The sequence below is a fragment of the Physeter macrocephalus genome, chromosome 2, assembly GCF_002837175.3.
Source record: "Physeter macrocephalus isolate SW-GA chromosome 2, ASM283717v5, whole genome shotgun sequence".
NCBI classification, from domain to species: Eukaryota; Metazoa; Chordata; class Mammalia; order Artiodactyla; family Physeteridae; genus Physeter; species Physeter macrocephalus.
Window position 1 is genome coordinate 16,614,103 of NC_041215.1, and position 20,404 is coordinate 16,634,506.

At 58.8% G+C, this 20,404-nt stretch overlaps 1 protein-coding gene across 1 annotated transcript; it reads right to left on the minus strand.

The window, feature by feature from the left end:
- Window positions 1-13,502: 13,502 nt before the first annotated feature.
- On the minus strand, window positions 13,503-18,552 carry LYL1 (LYL1 basic helix-loop-helix family member). Its single transcript, XM_024134034.3, has 4 exons — window positions 18,405-18,552; window positions 17,110-17,462; window positions 16,934-17,025; window positions 13,503-16,063 (listed from the first exon to the last, which is right to left on the minus strand). Exons 2-4 carry the CDS (start codon window positions 17,439-17,441, stop codon window positions 15,648-15,650), a joined length of 840 nt encoding a protein of 279 aa, XP_023989802.1. The 5' UTR covers window positions 17,442-17,462; window positions 18,405-18,552; the 3' UTR covers window positions 13,503-15,647.
- Window positions 18,553-20,404: the final 1,852 nt, after the last annotated feature.

The window sequence follows — 20,404 nt, forward strand, 5'->3', positions numbered from 1 at the left end:
ATCCCGCAAGCTGTGCGGCGTGGCCAAAAAATAAATTTAAAAAAAGCTCAAGGGCTCACTTCGCCTAGACGGTTCTCTTCTCAAGGCAGGTGCTTGCTTGGAGTATACTGCAGACAAAATGCCACCGACAGGGGAGCAAACAGCCCCTCTGGTTAAACAGAGAGTCTAGTTCGGCTGGAGAGCAGTCGCTGTAGCTTTCCTTTTGTGGCCTGTTGTGCCCAAGAGTTGGGGGGTGGGGCTCGAATTCTGCAGTGAGTCTGCTCCATTGGGCCCAGTTTCTGAGAGGAGGCTAGAGATGGCACCATGCTATGGAGGAGGAGCGAGCCAGAGAGAGGCCCTGGGCTCTGCAGCTGACCTGGTGGCAGACGGTGGCGGTACAGGGCTGTGCTTGCTCCATGGCCACCTCCAGAGTAGTAGTTCTCAGTCTTAGCATGTGTGAGAGTCACTTGGAGGCCTCACTAACACACAGGTAGCTGGGCCTCACCTAATTCTGATTCAGCAGTTCTGGTGTGGGGCCGAGAATCTGCATTTCCCCCCAAGTTCCCAGGTGATGCTGCTTCTGGTCAGTGGACACACTTTGAGAACCACTGATCTAGAGACTAGAGGAGCAAAATCCTAATCTCCTTGAGAATCTGAAGTTATGGATCATCTTTGCAGAAAAGTATATGCATACAAAATTTTACAGACAATTTGCAGAATGGTTCCCAGGCACCTCTTAGACCTCAGCATAAGGCCCTGATTGAGAAAACCACATCGGTAAAGGCCAAGGTCAAATGGAGACACCACCTAGAGGACATGCAAAGGGCAGAAAGAGGATACCCGGTTAGCTGTATTTCTGTCATAGAGAAGAGACCGCCAGGTGAGCACAATGGAGAAGTTGCAGGGCCTGATGGGAGAGTATGACTCTGGGAGGCAGAAAGCCTGGCACTAGCTCAGCCTTGACCACCAGTGCCAGAATGGCCAGGCCCACATCTTCATCTGTCAGATGAAAGTGAGGAGCTATCCCAACCCCTAGGCTCCTTCTAAGATCTTAACTCACAAGGTCTTAAGGCACTGCAGAGTCACAAGACCTTGAGATTTTTTAAAACCTCAACTTGTACCCCAACCAGAGCTGAGACATCCTAGCCTGGCTGGGACTTGCTTCTAGAAACTGAATGTTGTAAATGAGCAGGTTTCAATGTCTGGCCATATTGGGCTGGGATTTGCTTTACTGGATGGGATTAGTGATTTAGATCCTCCTAGGGAGAGACAGGCTCTGAGGAAGCAGAGGCTGCCCTATGGGAACAAGGGCTGCCTGGAAAGCTCCCGTGTCCCAGCCCCGCTGGAGCCCAAGCTCAGGACAGCCCAGAGAGAAGAAGTGAGGCTGTGAATCTGTTGGGATCATTCCATTTCCTGCCCTGATGGAAGAATGAGATAGGAACAAGATAGACCGTGGAAATAAGGGGAAGGCAGTTTCCACTTGTATGTCAGAATCACCCTGCAGAGCCGGAAACCCTCGCCCTCTGGCCCGTGCTGTTGCTTGGAACTGAAAGGTCCATTTCCAAAAATGACACCCGGCACAGAGGGTCTTCAGCCTAGGACACCGATAAGCACTAGAAGCAGCCACTGCTTGCTTTTCTCACGGGCCTCTAAGTGGGCAGGAAAGATCAAGTCAAGGGAACCATTTGGAGGGACAGTGTCTGACCTAGGTGACTGGTCATTAGAGGCGAAGGATGGAGGGTGGGACAGCAGAAGTTCAGAAGGGCATGGCCTGCACGGTTCAGCCATGGGGCTCTATGGTTTTAAAGTGCAGCGGGATGGACTAGTTGATTCAACTCAGTCAGTGGGACTTGAGTGCTGCATGCTTGAGCCACACAGAGGTGACGTTCCACCTGCTTGTTGGGGAGCCTTGGAGGTAGTCTGCTTCAGAGGCTCCAGTGGGGGTCAAGAGCGTCCTGGAAGAACAAGAGAGAGAGAGATGGATGGTGTTTCAGGAAATCTGGCTGGTTCCCATGCTGGGGATGGTGTTTTCTGAGCAGGCCTTGAAGGGTGTGAGAAAGGGTATTCTAGAACAGAGGGTTCTGCAGTTAGCAAGTGTGCAGCCCCGACTGCTTAGGCTGTGTTCTGGAAACCCCAGTAGGTTTACAATGGGAAGTACTCAGGGGGAGGGAGCGTAGGGGCATGAGTGGTGGAAGACCCCATCTGGGCTCTATCACGGCGGCCTTGCGTGCCTGGCCGGGGAGATTATGTTTTATGTCAGATGTAGTCGTAGCTGTGGAAGGTTTTAGGGCATCGGAGAAGTCTGAACTCCTTTGGGTTTGGGAAGCGGGTTAATGAGTCTGTTAGAAAGAATCCGTAGGATCCCAGGAGTTAGACAGACATGACCATGATTTTCAGGCCTTTCCAATTATAGCCGGGTGACTTTGGCTAGACCACTTAATCTTGAAGAGCCTCAGTATCCCCTGTTGTGAAAGGGGGAGAGGAGAGCTTCCCTTGCGGCCAGGTTTCTCAGCCACAGCACTGTTAACCTCTGGGCCAATGAGCCTTGGTCCTGGGGGCTGCCCTGTGTGTTGTAGGGTGTTGAGCAGCATCCCCAGCCTCCGTCCCCAAGCTGTGCTAAGCGGAACGTCTCCAGACACTGTCAATACCCAGAACTGCCCCGAAGCAAGAACCACTGCCTTACAGGGTGGTTGGAGGATTGGACACAACCTGAGTGAAGGGCCTAGTACAGAGCCAGGTGCCGAGGGTGCTGAGCTGATGAGCACACTGTCGGCAGAGGGGCGGCCCCCTGGGAGGCTCATTGTCGCCGTCCAGGTGAAACCAGTAAGGAGAGAAGGACGACCTAGCCGGAGGCGCCTAGGGGTGGGGCCCACAGGGTCTGCCCGCCAACCGAAGGAGGAGCATAGGAACCTCCCGAGGTCCTAAACCCGGGTGGCTGGGAGGGCAGAGGTTTGACCCACAGGAGAGGGACCAGTTTAGGAGGAAAAGCCGTGGCCTGGCCCCCTTGAGCCCAGGCTGCAGGTGGTCATCGAGGGCACTGCCCAGAGCAGCAGGAGGTATGAAGTCCAGGGAAGCTGTGTCTGCAAGAGGCTGGGGACCTCTGCCCTTCCTTGTGGTTCCTACACCCCATGAAGCCCAAAGGCCACACATGGGGCCTGGAGGAGGAAACTCAAGTGTGAGGCACAAGAGGGAATAAAGGACAATTAGTGGATCTGGTGACCAGACATCCCCAGCTTCTGAGGGAAAGCCACTCAAAGAACCTTGTGGGAACCAGAGCTGCCAGCAATGGATTTTCCTCTTGGGCTGTTCTGTAGCAGATAAGCCAGCACCCCACTGTCCTCAGGCCACCAGAGCCCAGGGCATGCTCCCTGGCATCTCCCCGAGGCCATGACATGGGGTAGATGCTGGTGGGCCTGTGGTCCTTGGTTGGGTCAGCTGGTCCTACCCCAGGGGCCCACGGAGGGGAGGCATGTGTGTGTTTTAGGGGGGCACAGGAGGTAAGCTGGTACATCTTTCCTGCCATAGGAGAAGGTCTTCAAGAGCGTGAGAGTTCTGAGTGCAGCTGCTTGTACGGCTAGGTGGCATGTTTCGGTACCTAAAACCTGTTCCCTAAGAAATAACAAACCACCCGTCGGACATCCCCCTTCCTCCCTCCCACAACTTCAAAAGAGGACTACAAAAAAAAAAAAAAAAAAAGAGAGAAACACCTGAGAGACCAAATAGAGGCCTCATGCCCTCACCAACCCTGTGCCCTGGAGGAGAGAATCCCATCCTGCATCATCTTCCGCCGGGAGCGCCCGCTCTCAGGAGCGAGCTGGCGTGGCCGCGCAGGGGAGCGTGTGTCTGTGTGTGATGTGCCTTCATGCGTCACTCTATTTATGTTGTTCGCAGCCCAACGGTAGCGGCCAGGGCAAAGTCCCGGGGTCATTTTTGCTACCACCGCCGCCTCCAGTGGCCAGACCTGTGCCCCTTCCTATGCCTGATTCCAAATCCACCAGCACTGCCCCAGACGGCGCCGCCTTGACTCCTCCATCACCTTGTAAGTGGACGATGAAACCGAAACCACAACGCCCAGCGTCCCCAGCCCATCCAAACAGTCTCCACTGCAAAAAGAAAAGCCCCCTCCCTCACTGCCAAAGCCCCCCAACCCAGAGTGCCACGGAGCCTCCCACCTGGACAAGAGCAGAGCTGAGCCCCCCAACCACGGCCTCCTGGGCCTTAGTTGCACCAGCCAGCACCCCACTAGCCCCCCCTGCCCGCCCGCTGCTCCCAGCTGGGGCCCCTGGCCCAGGCCCCTCCGGGGGGCGGGAGAGGGAGCACAGTGGGGCACACAGGCCAGGGGTGCTGGCCAGGGGGGGAGGGGGGAGGGGAGGCACAGCCATGCCATCTTCATGCCTAATTGCTGTTTTTTTCATTTTTTGTTTTTTCGTTTTTTGATTTTTTTGTTGTTTCGTTGTGCCCCGCCCCCCCACCAAGAAAATTAAATGTGACCACAAGGCGACGCCACCACCATCCCCTTTTTGCCTTGCCCCCCTCACCTCCATTCTGGGCCCCTCAGGCCTCTAAAGGTGCAGCAGGCCAGCCCCTGATCCCCTCCCCTTCAGCCTTCAGTCTCACATTTGGTTTCTCGTTGTTCCTCTTTTTTTTTTCCCCCCCTTCCCATCCCTCTCCCTTCCCTCAATTTCTTCCCCAGGTTGGATGTTCCAAGGACAAGGAAGGGCTCTGGGCCTTGGCTTACTTCATCTCTTTCTCTCTCTCTTTCTTTTTTTTTTTTTTTTTTAAACCGATGACAAATTTTGTCAAAGGGAAGAGAAAAATCTGAGTTGAGAGGCCCAAGCTAGACCCGACGACGCTCGAAGGACAGGAGAGGCGGAGGGTGGGCGGCGTGCCGTCTGTGGGACTGTGGGCGGGGGGGTGGGCAGCGCTTCGGGCGCTCTGGGGGCTGGCAGGCCGTGGGCCAGGACTTCGGGACAGCGGCGGAAGGGGTGGCCCATCTCACCACTTTTCTTTGTCTCGCGCTCTCTGTCTCACCTTCTTTTTTCTTGGTTTGAGTTCTTTTCCCCTGTCCATCCTCTTCATGCCATCTTCTCATCTGCATTCGCCACAAGACACGAAGTCATGGTCATGGTCATTGGAGGTGGGCAGGGTGGGAGAGGGGGAGCCAGGCTGCGGGGTGGCTGGGGGCCACTTATGGACAGAATCTGGTGAGCACGGGGTCCCTGGGGTGTATCTGGTGCAGGGGGGGGTGGGATGGGGGCTCCCAGTTAGCTGTGACACTCCTCAACCTCTCTGGGGGCATCCTTCCTCCTGGGGGTGCAGTGCCAGTCCCCTCCCATAGGGCTCCAGCCAGACAACCCAAGAAGAGCTCCTGGGTATTTGGCCCATTTGCCCCCCCAGACCCCAGAACAGTTGCCCCTGGTGCCCAAGCCCTGGGGCTCTGCCAGGCCCTCTGGCCTCCTCCTCCTCTTGTACCTTGGGTCCCTGGGAACCGCAGGACCATAGTACCTGGCTCATCCATCAAAGGAGGAGAATGTCTGCCGGGCCTGAGCCTTGCCACCCCTGTGCCTGAGCCAGCAGCCAGCTCCCAGACCCCTCTCTGACCCTGACCCACCCAGCTCAGCCCTCTGTTGGGACCTTTCAAGTTTCCCAAGCCACCGGCCCAGTCCTTGGGCCCAGAGTGGTAAGTGGTGTAGCACCCAACTAGGCACCCCAGTTGGAGGGGTGGCCTGGCTGAGATGGCCTTCTCCAAGCAGGGTGGGGCCAGTCTGCCAGAACTCCCACCCTCCCGGGCTCCCTCTTCTCCAGACCCAAGAGGGCCAGTAGGAAAGCAAGGGTACTTGCTTCGGGTGCTCTGGGAGGAGGGGCATCCCTGGCCCTGCCTAGTGCCTGTTTAGGGGACAGAACTGGGTCCATGGGGCCTCAGCTGTAGCCTCCAGGGCCATGAACGAGGATGCCTGGCTGCAACGGAGTGCCAGGGGTGGGGGACTGTGTGCTCCTGGTCCAGTGAGAGGATGAGGGGGCCCCTCCGGCCTGTCCTTCCCACTGCCAGCTTAAGCCCAGGCAACATGGTCTAACCTAGTCTCTCCCTCTCTCAGCAGTCCCAAAGGGCAGTGCCCGGGCAGGCTCCAAGTCCTCACGGGGTCTCTCCCTCTCTCCCCTGCTCCCCACAGCATTCGCAACGACAGGCGCCTCCTCTGCCAACCGGTTTGTCAGCATCGGACCCCGGGACGGCAACTTTCTGAACATCCCACAGCAGTCTCAGGTAGGAGGCCCTGCTCACCAGGTGGATGCAGGCAGGGGTGGGGGCATCTTGGTGTCAGGGAGGAGGCAGGGATCCTTGGGGCAGTCCGGGAGAAGAGGCTGGGGCAGGGCTGGAAGGCTCAGGCTTTTGCATGCCCAGCTGAGCCTGCCTCCCCAGGCAGCCCCCAGGCCCCCTGGCTAATCAGCTAATTGGATAATTAGCTCTGACAGCCCTGGCCCTGGGGAAGGCAGCCAAGGACCCAAGGCTAGAGGCGCTCTGGGCCAGGCCTGGTGGAAGCAAAGATGGAAGCAGGAGGCTCCATCCGGAGGAGGACAGGGTCTGCCTTGTTGCTTTCCTTTTGCTCCGGCTGGATGCCCTAGCCCCTGGCCCTCCCCTCTTCCTTGGTTTTGGGTGGGCTGGGTTGGGGGTGGAGGAGGGACAGAGGCGGCCTGGTGGGCCGCGTGCCCAGAGACTCTGGCACCGAGGGTAAGGCAGGGCTCAAAGCCGCCCTGGAGGGGCGGCTCCCCCACGTCCTGTGTGAATCCTGTTAGAGGGGAGGCCAGGCTGCTGGAGCCCCCAGTCCTGATGCCATCTGCCCCCAGTTCTCACAAGGAAATGCCACCCCTCCAGCCCTCCTGCTGGAGGCCCCTGGACCTGGTTTTGCACAGGCATCTTTGCACACACATGCATGCAGGCCCTCTCCTCCCTGTGCCTGTCCCCAGGAGGCTGGGAATAGCCTGTAGAGCCCAGGGCCCTCAGGGCACAGGCACCAGCCTCTGGAGCAGGGCAGAGGCAGCTTTTATAGTATGAGGCTCCTGGGGAATGGAGGGGAGGGGAGCATGCAAATATCTTTTTCTTTTGCACATTTTACAAAAACACACCCTGTGAGCCCAGGGCCTTGGAGGCTTCCTCAGCGCTGGGGCCACCTCTTTCAGCTCCTGCTCCCTCTTTGCTCTGAGGCCCAAGTCCAAAGAAAGTTGGTGGATGGAAGTTTTGTGTGTGTGGTTTAAGGTTTTGTTTTTTTCCCTTTTCCTTTCCCTCCCTAAAAAAAAAAAAAAAAAAAGAAGAAAAAAAAAAAAAGAAAGCCAAAAAACTTTGTCAAACTTCAAACTTCAGAGCTCCCTAGTGGCAAGGAGGGGAGGGGAGGAGAACTTCAACCCCCTCCAGCTTCCCACCCCCTTTCCCCAGAGTCACGTCTGACCCGTCTGGTTTCCAGGAGCAACCAGACATGATGTAACACCCAGATGAACTTGAACTTGGGGGTGTTGAGAAGAAAAACAATGGCTCCGAGCAGGGGCTGGAGCCAGCCCCCTCCGCTCTGTGCCAGGGAGGCCAAGAGAGCCCTGCTGGTAGAGGGCAGGAGGGGGTGCCAGAGGAAGGGACAGCAGGAGGGCCTCCCCTCCTGGCTCTGGGCTGGCACCAGGCGGCAGGGCTCCAGTGCTCCTGCCTGCCCACCCTCCCTCCCGCTGTCCGCCCTGCAGCTCTGACTGTATATTCGCTTGCTCACTCTCGGGGACCACAGCCATGAGCCCTCCCCATTCACCCCATTTCCGCTTCCACATGCTTTCCCTTCTTCACTTTCTCTGCTCACTTTGCTTGGATGTTGGGGCCAACTCAGAATCTGAGGCAAGTTTGGGAAACAGTTTTTCTTCCCCTTGTTCCTGCAAGGAGCCTTGGGCCGGGGCCCTGAGCAGGCAGGTGTGTCTGGGGGTGGGGGTTGGGGGGCCGGAGTCGGACAAGCCGAGTGGGGAGCCCTCGGGCCTGGGGGCAGGCAGGCGGCTGCAGCGGGCGCGGGGGGTCCAGTGGGGGGCGGTTTCCACAGTAACCAGTGACTTTAGCTGATCTCTGGAGCACCAGATGGAGAGAGAACAATAGAATGAGGGAAGAAAAGAGAATTTTACCAATTTTGTCATTCCCTGGGCAGCGTTTTTTACTTAGTTTTAATCAATTTTGGACCTGGCTCAGGAAGCAGGGAGGGGTGAGCAGAAAAAGCCGCTCTGTGCTTGGCAGCAGATCCCCTGTTTCTGGGACCCGTGGGGAGGCACCAGGGAGTCCCGTTGCAGTTGTCTTTGTCCCTAACTCCAGGCCTGGAACCAGAGTCTTCCTCCTCTGAGGGGAGGGCCCCTCAATCTGAGCACTGGTGGCTGTCCCCGGTGCCACTGTGCAGCTTAGGAGACCCCAGCGGGGCCAGTCTGGGGCCTTGGCTTGGCCTGCCGAGGGCGGAGGGGCCAAGCAGGTCCTCCCTGTCCTGGTTGCCCCTGGCCTCTTTTCCCTCACGGGAAGGGGGAGGGGCAGGCTCACAGCCACGGGGATGGTGTAAGGGTTCCGGTGTAGTCTCCCCTTGGGAAGGTGGGGGGGTTGTCCCAGAGAACACTAACACCCGAGCCTGCAGGGACAGGGGGCTCACTCAGGCAGCTCCCCTATTCCTGGGGCCAGGACCGAAGCCTGAGAGCTGGCTGCTGAAGCAGCCCTCCCCCCGCCACTCTGAGAATGCCTCAGGCCTGGGCTTCCTCCGCACCTTGCTAGGCCCCCATGAGCCTCCATTTGGCCTAAAATCAGTTGATGGGGTTGAACTTTGGGCAGGTGCTCCAGGAGCTCCATCACAGGAGGGCAGGTCTCCTCTCTGCATGTTGTCCAGTACATGGCAGGAAATGTAGTATCTCTGCCCACCCAGTAGATGCTAGCAGTGGCCCCAGTCATTGTGGCAACCCCAAACCCCCGTGTTTCCAAATGCCCTCCATCTGCACTATCCAGTGTGGTAGCACACATGTGGTAAACAGCCACATGTGGCTGTTTAAATTAAATAACTAGAGAAAAATTTAGTCCCTTGGTCACACTAGCCATATTTCAAGTGCTTAGAAGCCATGCATTGTTAGTGGCTACTGCATTGGACAGCACAAAGAGAGAATATTTCCATTGTCCCAGAAAGTTCTAGATGATCTCCGAGGCCCTTTCTTTCTTCTTTTTCTCCAGTTTTATTGAGATATAATTGACATATAGCATTGTATAAGTTTAAAGTGTACAACGTAACGACTTGACTTAACATACATCACGAAATGACTGCCACGATAGGTTTAGTAAACATCTATGATCTCATATAACCAAGGCCCTTTCTAACTCTAAAACTTGATGTCTCCATCTCACGGTGGACAGGGGCCTGCAGTTCCAAACCAGAGCCTGAGGGCTGTAGGCATAATCTGTGTGACCAAAACAAGTGTTTTAAATATTGGAAAATTTCACATGAAATTGTCTGGACTTTCAAGCTGCTTTTTTTTTTTTTTTTTTTTTTTTTTCAAATTAATAAATTAATTTATTTACTTTTGGCCGCACCACATGGCATGTGGGATCTTAGTTCCCCGACCAGGGATCGAACCTGCACCGTCTGCATTGGAAGCTCAGTCTTAACCACTGGACGGCCAGGGAAGCCCCTCAAGCTTCTTTTGAAAATTTGGCTGATCTAGCCACCCTAGGCCCTCACCCTGATGTGGCAGCCTTGGCCACAGCCTTGGAAAGGTGCGGGTGTCCTGGTCACCACAGACCCTGCCTCCCTGTGAACACGCCGCACGTAGCAGTTAGGAGCAATGAGTCTGAGCTGCCCCCTGCATTTGAGTCCCAGCTTGGCCCTGTGGGCTGTGTGGCCTTGGGCCGTTCAGCCACCCCCTCTTCACCTGGCTTCTGTGCAGGGTTGGAGTGAGGCTAGAATGAGTCAGCACCAGGTGCATGCTCTGTAGTTAGCTCTGCTTGGCCTCTGCAGATCTGAGTCTGTGACCCAGAGCCGGGGAGAGGCCCCAAGATGCATTTTCAGGGACCACCCCCCACCATTGTGCCCCGAGGGTACCACCAGGCATACCCAGGCACTGTAGACCATAGAGGAGAAGCCCCTGCCCCGCCCCTTGGCCATGAGGTGGGGCCAGAGCCTTTTGTGGAGGGTTCTGCCAGGCAGCCCAGTTCCCAGGGGTCCACCCTAGGTGTGTTTTGTACTGAGTGGCTGCCAGAGCCTGTTTGTGGGAAGGCGGCGCCCCCTGCTGGCACCCTGAGGGAAGCGATGGCCACCCGAGGGAGCCTCAGGTCTTCCCCAGGGCGTGGTGCCCAGGAGGGTAGAAGATCAAGCCCACTGGGCTACTGATCCCTTCCCCCAGGCCTGGTACTGCTAGGGACTGAAGCCATGTGGTACCCACCCCTCCCCAGACTTTCAGGCTGTGGGACCATGGCTGAGCTATGCAGATGGGAATTTCTGCTTTTAATCCAAAGAGACAGAAAGAAAACTCAGCAAGAAGCTGGGCTACCCCCCACGCCACTCCCCAAACCCCTCTGGGGACAAAAGCTGTAGCCTGGCATCCTCCCCCACCCTCCAGGGCCCACACAAAAACCTAAACAATTGGAAACATGGCCGGATCCCAGGTCTGTGCTTGTGCCAGTGCCAGCACGGGGGTTCACCCGCTGGGCACGGTACCCACGAGAAGGCCAGCTGGACTCTAGCACCGGAGGCAGGGTCTCTTGGGGGGTCAGGATTCCCATAGAAGGGACCGACAGAGTGGGGATGTACCTCTGCATGAGATAGATGTTGGTGTCCTTGGCTCTGCTGGAGCTGGACCCTCCAGGGGCCCCAGGAACCAGCCTGGAGTCACAGGACCGGGTGGGAGCAAGAAGGGACCTGCCCCTGCTATTCTCAATATCGCCTCTTTTTTTTGTCCCATTTCAGTCCTGGTTCCTCTGATAAGATCGACAAAAGAAATGGCAAAATGAAAAGAAGAGGTTCCTCAAAAGGGGGGAGAAGAAATTTTGAGACGTGGAAAAATCCCCCAGCCCAGCCCAGCCCCACCGAAAAGCAAAAATTAGACGTCGTCAGCCACTCAGCCCTTCTCTCCTCCAGCCCGGGGACCCCTGCAGGCCCCCAGAAGCAGCTCAGTTCTCGGAGAGCCTCAGAAGAGGTCTCGGTGGAGCTGTGCACCAGCAGCCAAGCAGAAAGAAACATGCAAAACGGACTCTGTCAAGTAGAGGACAGAAAGAAAGGATGCAGAACTGCCTTCCTCCCCCCACATCCCGTCCCGGCCTTCTGGGGAAGGAGCAAAATCCCCAAACAAAGCAACCAGCACAATTCTGAAGGGGCCTGTCCCCCACCCTCACCCTTCCTAGGGGAACCCCACCCTCGACTAGGGCTGGAGCTTCACTAGGGAGCTCAGAGGACCAGCTTGTAAAGATGATGGGGTGCAGATCCAGAGGGCTCTCCCCTCCAGACTCCACCCCCTCCCTCCCTCACTGCCTTTGCCTCTGGCTTCTTCCCCCAGCTGCTCTGGACCGGGTGAGGCAGGGTAGCCTCGCCCCACCCTCGGGCTAGAAGCCCCCCAACCCCGGCTGGGCAGGGGGCATCTCCCGGAGCTAGTTGTGTGCTCCCAGAATGGAGGGTGTTCTACCACCCGACCCTGAGCTGCAGGGGCAGTTCCCCGGGCCCCAAACCCCTCTGTACAGTCCATAGGAAAAGGTCGGAATGCTCTATAGACAGCCCATCCCAGCCTGGGACAGGTCCCCTCTTCCCTCTCTCCCAAGGCAGGCCAGGAAGGTCACCGTCCTGACATGCTACAAGTGAGGGGAGGTGGGCCCCAGGTTGCCCCCACACCCCAGCCCCGCATGCAGGTGCCCTCGCTCCGCCCCATTGGTCCCTGCCCCTGCCCCTACGCAGACAGCCCTGCTGTGGCCGGGCCGGAGAGCGGAGCAGAAAGGGGACCCCGGAGTCGAGCGAGGAGGACGAGGCAGCCGCCGCTGCCGTTGGCTAAACCGCCACCTGCTCTAGGTAGGCGTCCTGCTTGCCGACTTTCAGTTCCTTTGGAGGGTGTTGGGTGTCGTCCTTTTTCAAAAGTGTTTTGGAGCTTTCTCTGCCTCCCCTTTCCCCCCACACCACCCCCATGGCCACTTCTCTCTGGATTTCAGCTGTAATGTCTTTACTCTTTATTTAGGGGTGGGGCATTCATTGTTTCGGTCTTTTGCTGTTGCAATTGGGAACTCCTCCATTTGAGCAACTTGGGAACAATTTGGTAACACACCGTAAGAAGTAGCTCTCCCCCCCCCCCACCACCACAGCCCCCTCCTTCGCCCAAGGGATGGCTGGGGGCCTGTCCAGAGGGTCTTCAGAAGCCCCCCTGGGAGGGAGGGGAGCAAGAGCACACCCAGCCCGCCTCCAGGGTGTGACTTGGCCCCTCTGGCTTGTCTTTCTGTGCCTTACTCCCTCCTCCCTGCATCTTGGCCCCCTTCTGGAGTCCTTGTGCCTCTCTCTCTCTTTCTCTCTCCTTCTTCACTGTATGAAAACACAAAGCACAGGTCAGGATCCTCTGAAAGTCAATCAACCCAACGTTGCACCACATAGGGGTGGGTTATGGGCTTTATTTATTGTGAATCTAGTTTGTGAGGCTGTGGCCCCAAGCAAAGGGAGGGAAGGAGGGGAGGGAGGTGGCTGGGGAGGAGAGGAGAGCTCTTACCTGGGGCAAGAGGGGCCAGCTTGAGTGGTGCCTCCTCCCCAGCTGGAAGCCACAAGGTGGCTGGCCCCAGGGGTGGCTTTTGTTGGAAGTTGAGCGAAGCCCCTCCCCCATCCGCGTGCAGCCCTCGAGGAGGACCGGGTCTGAGAAGCAGGGGATAGGGGAATCCGCGGGAGCCTGGGGGTCGTGGGGAGTAGGGCGGGGGGTGGGGGGCCGGGTGGGCCGCGCGTGACGCGCCGCGAAAGTGCAATGATTTTTCAGTTTGGTTGGCTAAACAGGGTCAGAGCTGAGAGGGGAGCAGAAGGGACCCCTGCCCCCCTGCCCGGCCGCACACGCCCCTTCCCTCGAAGACAATCGGGGCCGCGGGCGCGGTGGGTCCTCGGGGGCGGGGGTCTGCGGGGCGCCCGCCCAGGCGAGGTCGGAAGCTGCAGGCCAGCTGGGCCGGGGCGGGAGCGCGCCCTGCAGGGCTGCCGGGGTGGGCACGGGGGTTGGGGGCCGCTCCTTTCCTAAGTGTTGTTGTGAGGGGCAGGCGAGGGGCGACGAGGGCGACAGGAGATGTGGGGACGTGTTAGAAGAGAAAAAACCCACAAAAAATATATATGGGGGAAATGAACTTTTTTTTTTTTTTCATTGAACCAAGTGCAATGCATCAGAGAGTTTTCCTATCTTTGTATGTTAAGAGATTAAGAAAAAAAATTCTATTTTTGTTGTAATGTCCTCGCGGCTCTGGGGACGCTAAAAGAACCGGGCCTGCCCCGCCTTGTGCGGGGGTAACGAAAGCTGAGTGTTTTTTCCTTTTTTTTTTTTCTTTGTTCTTTTTTTTTTTTTTTTAAGTCGTTTTCCTGCGTTGACGAGGATGATCTGGGGTTTTTATTTGTTTCGTCGTTCGTTCTCGGTTTCGGTGGGAGGGCTGAAGGAAACGTTCACATTTTAGAATTGAAAAAAAAAACAAACAACACCTCGACATTAAAAAACCAACACAAGATCAAAAAGGAAAAGGACGAGAGAAAATTATTTTAAAGATAATTCAACATAAAAACCCTGGTGCTTCTTACATTATAAAGTACGTTTTAAAAAACCCACAAACTATTATACATAAGTTTATGAATCAATTAAATATCCTGCACTTGTTAGGAACACGCATATCCCTTCTTTGTTGAGTTTAACGGAACGGGACAGCGGCGTGCGCCCGGCGGCGGGCTGCTCTGGCCGCGGGTCTCCCCGGGCGCCCCCTCCCCGGTGCCCAGCGCCCCCTCCTCGCCCCATCCCCGTCCGGGCCCGGGGGCGCGGCGGCGGGTCCCCAGCCCCTCCCCCGCAGAGGTCAATGCCAACGAACAAACGTCCCCTCCCTCCCTCTCCAACCCGAGCGTCCTTCTTTGAGCCAGACGCCAACTTGACCCTCACCAGCATTATCAGGAGCGCGCTCAGCAAGTTGGTAGTTTCTCCCCTCCCCCCCACCCCGCTTCCCAGGCGCCCGCGACTCAACATCACCCTCCCACCCCCACCCCGGTCACCCTCCGGGGAGTACGGGGAAGGCTCGACGCTCCAGGACAGGACCAGCCAAGCTGACAGGTCGATTCGCCCAGGCCCGCGCACGCACGCACGCACGCACACGGCCCCGCACACAGCCCCATCCTACCCTGCAACCAACCCCGTCGACTGCCTTACACACCCGCCCCCGCGCTGGCCGGCCGACCTAGTGCCTTGTTCTCACCCCCGTGCTGGCGGAGCGGACGCCGCGCTCTGGGTCCCAGAGGGGCCGGGTGGCTCAGACGACCCACCACTTCCCCACCCCGACCGTGCTGAACGGACACCCCCCACACACACGAGAGAAAATAAAGGAGCAATAAAGTCACGAGAACTTTCGTCCCCCAATCGAGAGCCCGAGGGGCACCCCAGCCCCGCCTCTGCTCCCCCCACCCACCCTTGGGGCGCCCCCCTCCCCCCGCAAGCCAGCCTGGGCCAGCCCCGCTTCGGCCCCGGGAGATCCGTGCGCCCGACCAGCACCAGCATCGCGGACCGCAAAGGCCGCCCGTCCCGTCAAACAAGTTTCTTCTTAGGCTAAGAAACGCAGTATATACGAGTATCTCTATATATAGTACTAATGGATTTGGTGTGCTTCCCCCTTAGCGTCCCCGTCCCTCCGCTCCTCTTCCTTCAGCCTGGTCTCCCCCTCTCTGCCCTCCACCCCCGTCTCTGCACTGAGATACATAAGAAACAAGGGTAGTTTACTGTCTGTTTTGTTTTCTGGGTTTTCAGTGTCCTAGCGGAATGCAAGTAGGCAGCCAGCCCGTACGTTCCCTCTCCGCCCCGCCCCACCCCACCCCGCCCCCGTCACTGCGCTTCTGTTATACCATCTTTGCCTGACTCTCTCCGGCTTCTCCATTGAATGGCTAATGTGTATGTGAAATAAAGAAATAAAGAAAAACAAAAGCAAGAGCGCCTGAGCCTTCGCTAACGCGATCGTGCGGGACAGTTTCGGGATCGGTGGGGTGGGGCCGCCGCACGGACTCTGCGCCTCTCTCCTCCCGCCAGGCCGGCGGCCGCCACCGTCGAGGAGCGCGTATCTCCTAGTCTCCGGGAGGGGGCGCCGGTGAGAAAGGAGTAGGCTCTCCGGTCCCTCCCCACCTCGCTCGGTGACCCCAGCACGGAAAAATGCGGCACCACTTGGGTCCGATGACCGCTCTGACCTGTTGGTTCCCGGACCTCTCCCCCGGGAGGGGTACGCGGACAAGGCCACTTCCAGCGGGCAGTGGGCGATAAAAGGGTCTGCAGGGCCCCTGGGGGCGACGGTCGCCCTTCCAGACCCCCGGGCCCTTTCCCCTGTAGGGGACTCTTCACTGGTCCTTCTTCGGGGGAGTTATCTCCAGAGCAGGCGCTGAGCGTCGTCCGCCCTTTCCTGGACGGCCCTGGGCTGAGTTCCAGTGCCCTTCGGCTCAGAGGCGACACCGTGGAGGTCATCGCACCTCCGGACTCACAGCTGCTTTTTCTGTCTTGATGGGTCGGCCCGCCCCACCGGGGCTGCCATCGGGGCCGCCTGGGGGCGCGGGCTGCGGGCGCGCCACCACCTCGGCCCTGCGACAAGGCCCGCGGCGGGCGCCGTCGTCCAGGGCTCGGTGCGCCGGCCGTCTGCGGGGCCCTGGAGGGGCGGAGCCTGCGGCCAGAGCCGCTGCCTGGTCGCGCAGCAGACGCACCAGGAAGCCAATGTATTTCATGGCCAGGCGGAGCACCTCGTTCTTGCTCAGCTTCCGGTCGGGCGGGTGCGTTGGCAGCAGTTTCCTGAGCTCGGCGAAAGCGCCGTTCACGTTCTGCTGCCGCCAGCGCTCCCGACTGTTGGTGAACACGCGCCGGGCCACCTTCTGGGGCTGGTGCCCTGAGGACAGGAGTGGCAGGGTTGGCGCCATGGCCCGGGGGAGGCAGGCACCCCCACCTGCCCTTACTCCAGGCTCCCAGCACCCTCATGGGACTTCAACCCCGCCGGGGAGCTGGGGCTTTCTCCACCCAAGGGATACACACACACACACACACACACACACACACGTAGGCCCCACGTGTAGCTCTCCTGCCAGTTAGCAGCCCCCGCAGCCCCACCTCTAAGCTGCCTAGACAAGGACTATCACAAGGCCCAAGCTGCAGACAACTGAAGCCTTCTGCACCTCTGTCTACACCTTGATGTTAACGGCTGAAATTCTCGAGGCAACGTGGCTGCGGGTCCGGGGAGCTGTCCCTATGGTTCTCATTCTGAGAGTTTCTCTCCCGGTGACTGTGGTGCTGTTCGTGTCTCAGGTGGCCTTGTGAACTCCTGGTATATCTAAATGGCGGTGATGTGTGATCATTGCCATGTGGTTGTGCTTGTGTGGCTAATTCCTGTGTGGCCAGGGACCTCAGTGGCTGTGGTTGTGGTCCTGTGGCTCTCTCTCGTGTGGCTGTCTCTTGGATGGTTGCTGTCCCGTGGCTGTTTCCTGTGTGCCTGGGCATGTGCGTGGCTGTCATTCTGAAGCCCCCATGCCATGCTGTGTTTTGCCGTGACTCTTTGCGGCTCGTTGGGTGGCTGTGCTTGTGTGGAACTGGCCATTTGTCTGTGGTTTTGCACGTGGGTGTAACCTGCCTGAGTACTGAGCCCCTGTGTGGGCTGTCCTGTGTATGCCTGCGTGCAATGTCGCATAACCTTTCCCCGTGGAAGGTTATGTGACAGACGTGGGCCCCAGCAGAGATGGCTGGGCGAACACAAACCCATACTCACCCTCAGCCAGCTCCAGCTCACAATGGCTTGGTCTCCGCTTCAGCCGGCTGCTAGGGAAGATGCTGAAAGGTCCTGCCGGCCCAATGTAGAGGCTGTAAGGGGTCGTGGGTCACTAATGCCTTGTGGGTAAGGACCCTGACCCTTGGATTCCCCCCAGGCCCCAGTCCCCCACTGACCTGTTGAGGAAGGGGTGAGGGTGGTAATGCAGGGCCAGGGGCGCTGGGGCGGTTCCCAGGGTGGAGAGTTGCAGCAGCGGGGGACGGAGGGTGCTTAGTTCCGTGGTGGCCATGGCTGCCCCTGGAGGCCTGGTGTGGCCCAGGCTGATCACTGGCACGCCAGGGGGCAGCCTGGGTGGCGAGGAGCCTCTGGGGTCCACCTCCTCCGCCTTTGGGGGCCCAGGCGAGGCAGGCTTTGGGGGCGGGGCAGGCACTGGACTGGGGGCACACACCATCTTGGCCTTCTCGGTCATGGTGGGGCCCACCTCTGCCTGGGCCTCGGGCGGGCACATGGACCCCGAGGGGGTGCTCACCTGTGAGAGGAAGGAAGCCAGTGGGGAGGGGGGAATCAGAAGCCACTCCCCACCCTTAGCCCAACAGAGCCCTCAAATGGGAGGAAGAGTGGAGGGGATGGCAGTTCAGTGGGCAAAGGCAGATGCGGGGTGGGCCCAGAAACTACCAGGACATGGGAGGGGGTCCAACACAAGGACAGGAGGTGCCCACTGAGGTGCTGGGCAGCACTGAGCTCAGCAGTGCTGCTTCTGAGCTGTTTGTGACCCATGAGGCCTTAGCTGTAGAGCCCCTGAGCAAATTTCCCTTCTTCCAGAATCCCCTCTCGCCTGGAGCCTGGAGGGAAGGGCAAGGCAGGGAACCCACGATGGACCCTTTGACCACAGGATGCCCCTGTAACCCTCAGATCTGATCCCAAGACCCTTCATTGACACCATGGACCTTGGAATCCCTCCAAGATTGATTGACCCTTCACTGACCACTGCCCCCTGGCTGACCATGTGGCCCTCAGCTATAACCCGGAGGCTCTTCCCATTGTCTCCATGTCAGACCCTGAAAGTCCTCCATAATCACTCCAGTGACCACGCCCCCACCCGCTGAAAATGTCCCCTTTACGAACCCTGTGACCCCACTGCTGATACTGACTCCAGATGCTAACTCTACTGCCCAGCACAGAGTCATGCCCCAATCCACCCTCTGGCTCTTGTGCCCTCCCCAACCCCCATCAGTATCCACCCCTTTGCACCCTGCTTCCACATCCCTGTTCACGCTTGGCCTCATGGCCTGGCGTGTCCCAGCAATGTCTGGGATTCCTGGCCCCTCTGCCCCGTCTTCCCTAGCTAGGCCCTGGGGAAGCTGGCCTGGTCTCTCACTTAGTGGGCCCCCTAGATGAATGAAGGAAGGGAGGAAGGAATGAATGCAGGCGGGTCCAGGATCCCCCAATTTCAGGCCCATGCCACTCTTACCCCAGCACGGCTCCGGATGCCTGCCGACGGCCGTGACTCTGTCCTTCAGGTCCAGGATGCGGTTCCGACTTCAGGCAAGGCACCGCCGCCTGCTCGGGCCTCTGCGCTCCGTGCTGCTGGCAGCCGGAGGCCCTGTCTGGGCCGCAGCATCAGGCCACCCCGCTTCCTTGGCTCCCAAGGGCCACCGCGGTGGCAGTGGCAACAGGGTAGGTCCCTCCAGGGAAAGTGAGCAGCTCCGGGCCGCCTGCCCTCTCCCCGCCCCTGGCGGCCGGGTTTCCTCCCTCTCACCCCTGGCGCAGCGGCCGGAGGATGCTGGGCCAGTGCAGATAAGGGCCTGGCTGCCTGGCCGCGCCTGATAAGGAGCCGGGCTGACCCCGGAGGAAACCAGCGGGCGGGGATCTCCTAGCGCGGGCCTCAAGTCCCCGCCCCCAGCCGGCACATGCAGGACTGACTGTCACCCCTCAAGGCCTCACTTTCCATCCCCCCAGGCACTGAAGGATCCCAACCAGGGTGCACACCCCTAGGAGTGAGGTGCCCAGTTGCATGCAGAAGGGACACTGAGGCAGGGATGGATGCAGTGGTCCCTATGTCACTTGGGTCTGTCCTCCAGCTTTGAATACCCCTTGCTGTGTCCGTGCTGATGGGGGTGGAGGAGAGCTCTTTCCGGCCCTGCTGGGGCCTCGTGACCCAGGGGCCCCCTTCTCCTCTCCTCACCCTGCCTGGTTCCTCTTTCTACAGAGTGCCTCCCCGCCTTTCTGCCAACCCCACCCTGGAGCGGGGCACTGACTGGAGGGCAGTTCTGACACTTTGGCCTTGGGTGTCCAGCCTAGGCAGGTGTCTTGGGTGCCCCGTGCACACCACCTTTCCAGGCCCAGGAGGGTTAGGGTAAGTGCCACAGCTGGGGGAGATTTCCTCTGATGCCAGAGCTGGCAGAACCTTCTAATAGGTGCCTCCCCAGCAGGTCCCCACAATCCTGGGCCTCTACGTCACAGGATCACATAGCCCCAACTCAGAGGTCCTTGGCCCTCATCCCACAGTGGGGGCCACTTCAGGGTGGACAGTGATAAAGGGGCATTGGGTAAATATCTTGGAACGGTGGTAAAGCTCAAGATCCTGCTGGACCTCACAAAGGGAGGGGTGCTGGGTACAACAACGTAAGCAGTGACAACACCGTCCCTTATCCCCAGCAACCTCCCACCGTGTCAGTCGTACTTTGCCCAGTGCATATCTGGGTGACTGCAGGAGCCCCAGGCAGGCCCTCAGCTGCCACCCAGCACCGAACTATCGCCCCCCTCTCAGGAATCAGGTGAAGCCCAGGACCCCACAAGCAACCTTCCTACTGTCCCAGGGAAACAAGAGTACAGTTCTAAACATACGAGTTAACTCTGGTATCCCTACAAGGTGGGTTCTGGAATTAGGTTCATTTTACAGATGGGGATGAAGCAAGGTAAAGGGTGCTCGCAGGGTCCCACAGCTACCACGTGGCAGGGTGGGGATTCTGCCCCAGGCCTCTTCGTTAACGCTGCCACCCGCCCCTGCCCTCGGGGGGAGGAGTTGCAGCAGGCTGCCGGGTGCCTCAGTGTGCGAGCCCGAGGGGCCGCAGGGCAGGAAGCACCTGGTCTGGAGCGGATGCATGAGGCGCCTGGTTCCGGCCCGGCTTCCGCCACCGGGGCCCTGGGGGGAACTGGGCCAGAGAAACCAGGCGGCGAGGTGGCGGCGGCAGGGGCGCGAGTCCATAAGCGGGCGCGGGGTCTAGAACACCAGCCTGCGCGCCTGCCTGCGTCCAGGGGGCGCGCCCACGCTGGGAGGGTGGGAGGAAGGGGAAGGGGGTAAAGGTCCCTGCGGGCGTGAGCGCACGGCTGCCGCCCCGTGGCCACCTCGGGAACGGCAGGCGCCAGCAAATGGGTGGCTAAGCACCTTGAGGAAGACGATCAGCTCCCCACCTCCCCAATACAGACAGAACAGTCAGAAACAATGACAACACCTCATTCAGGAAGGGA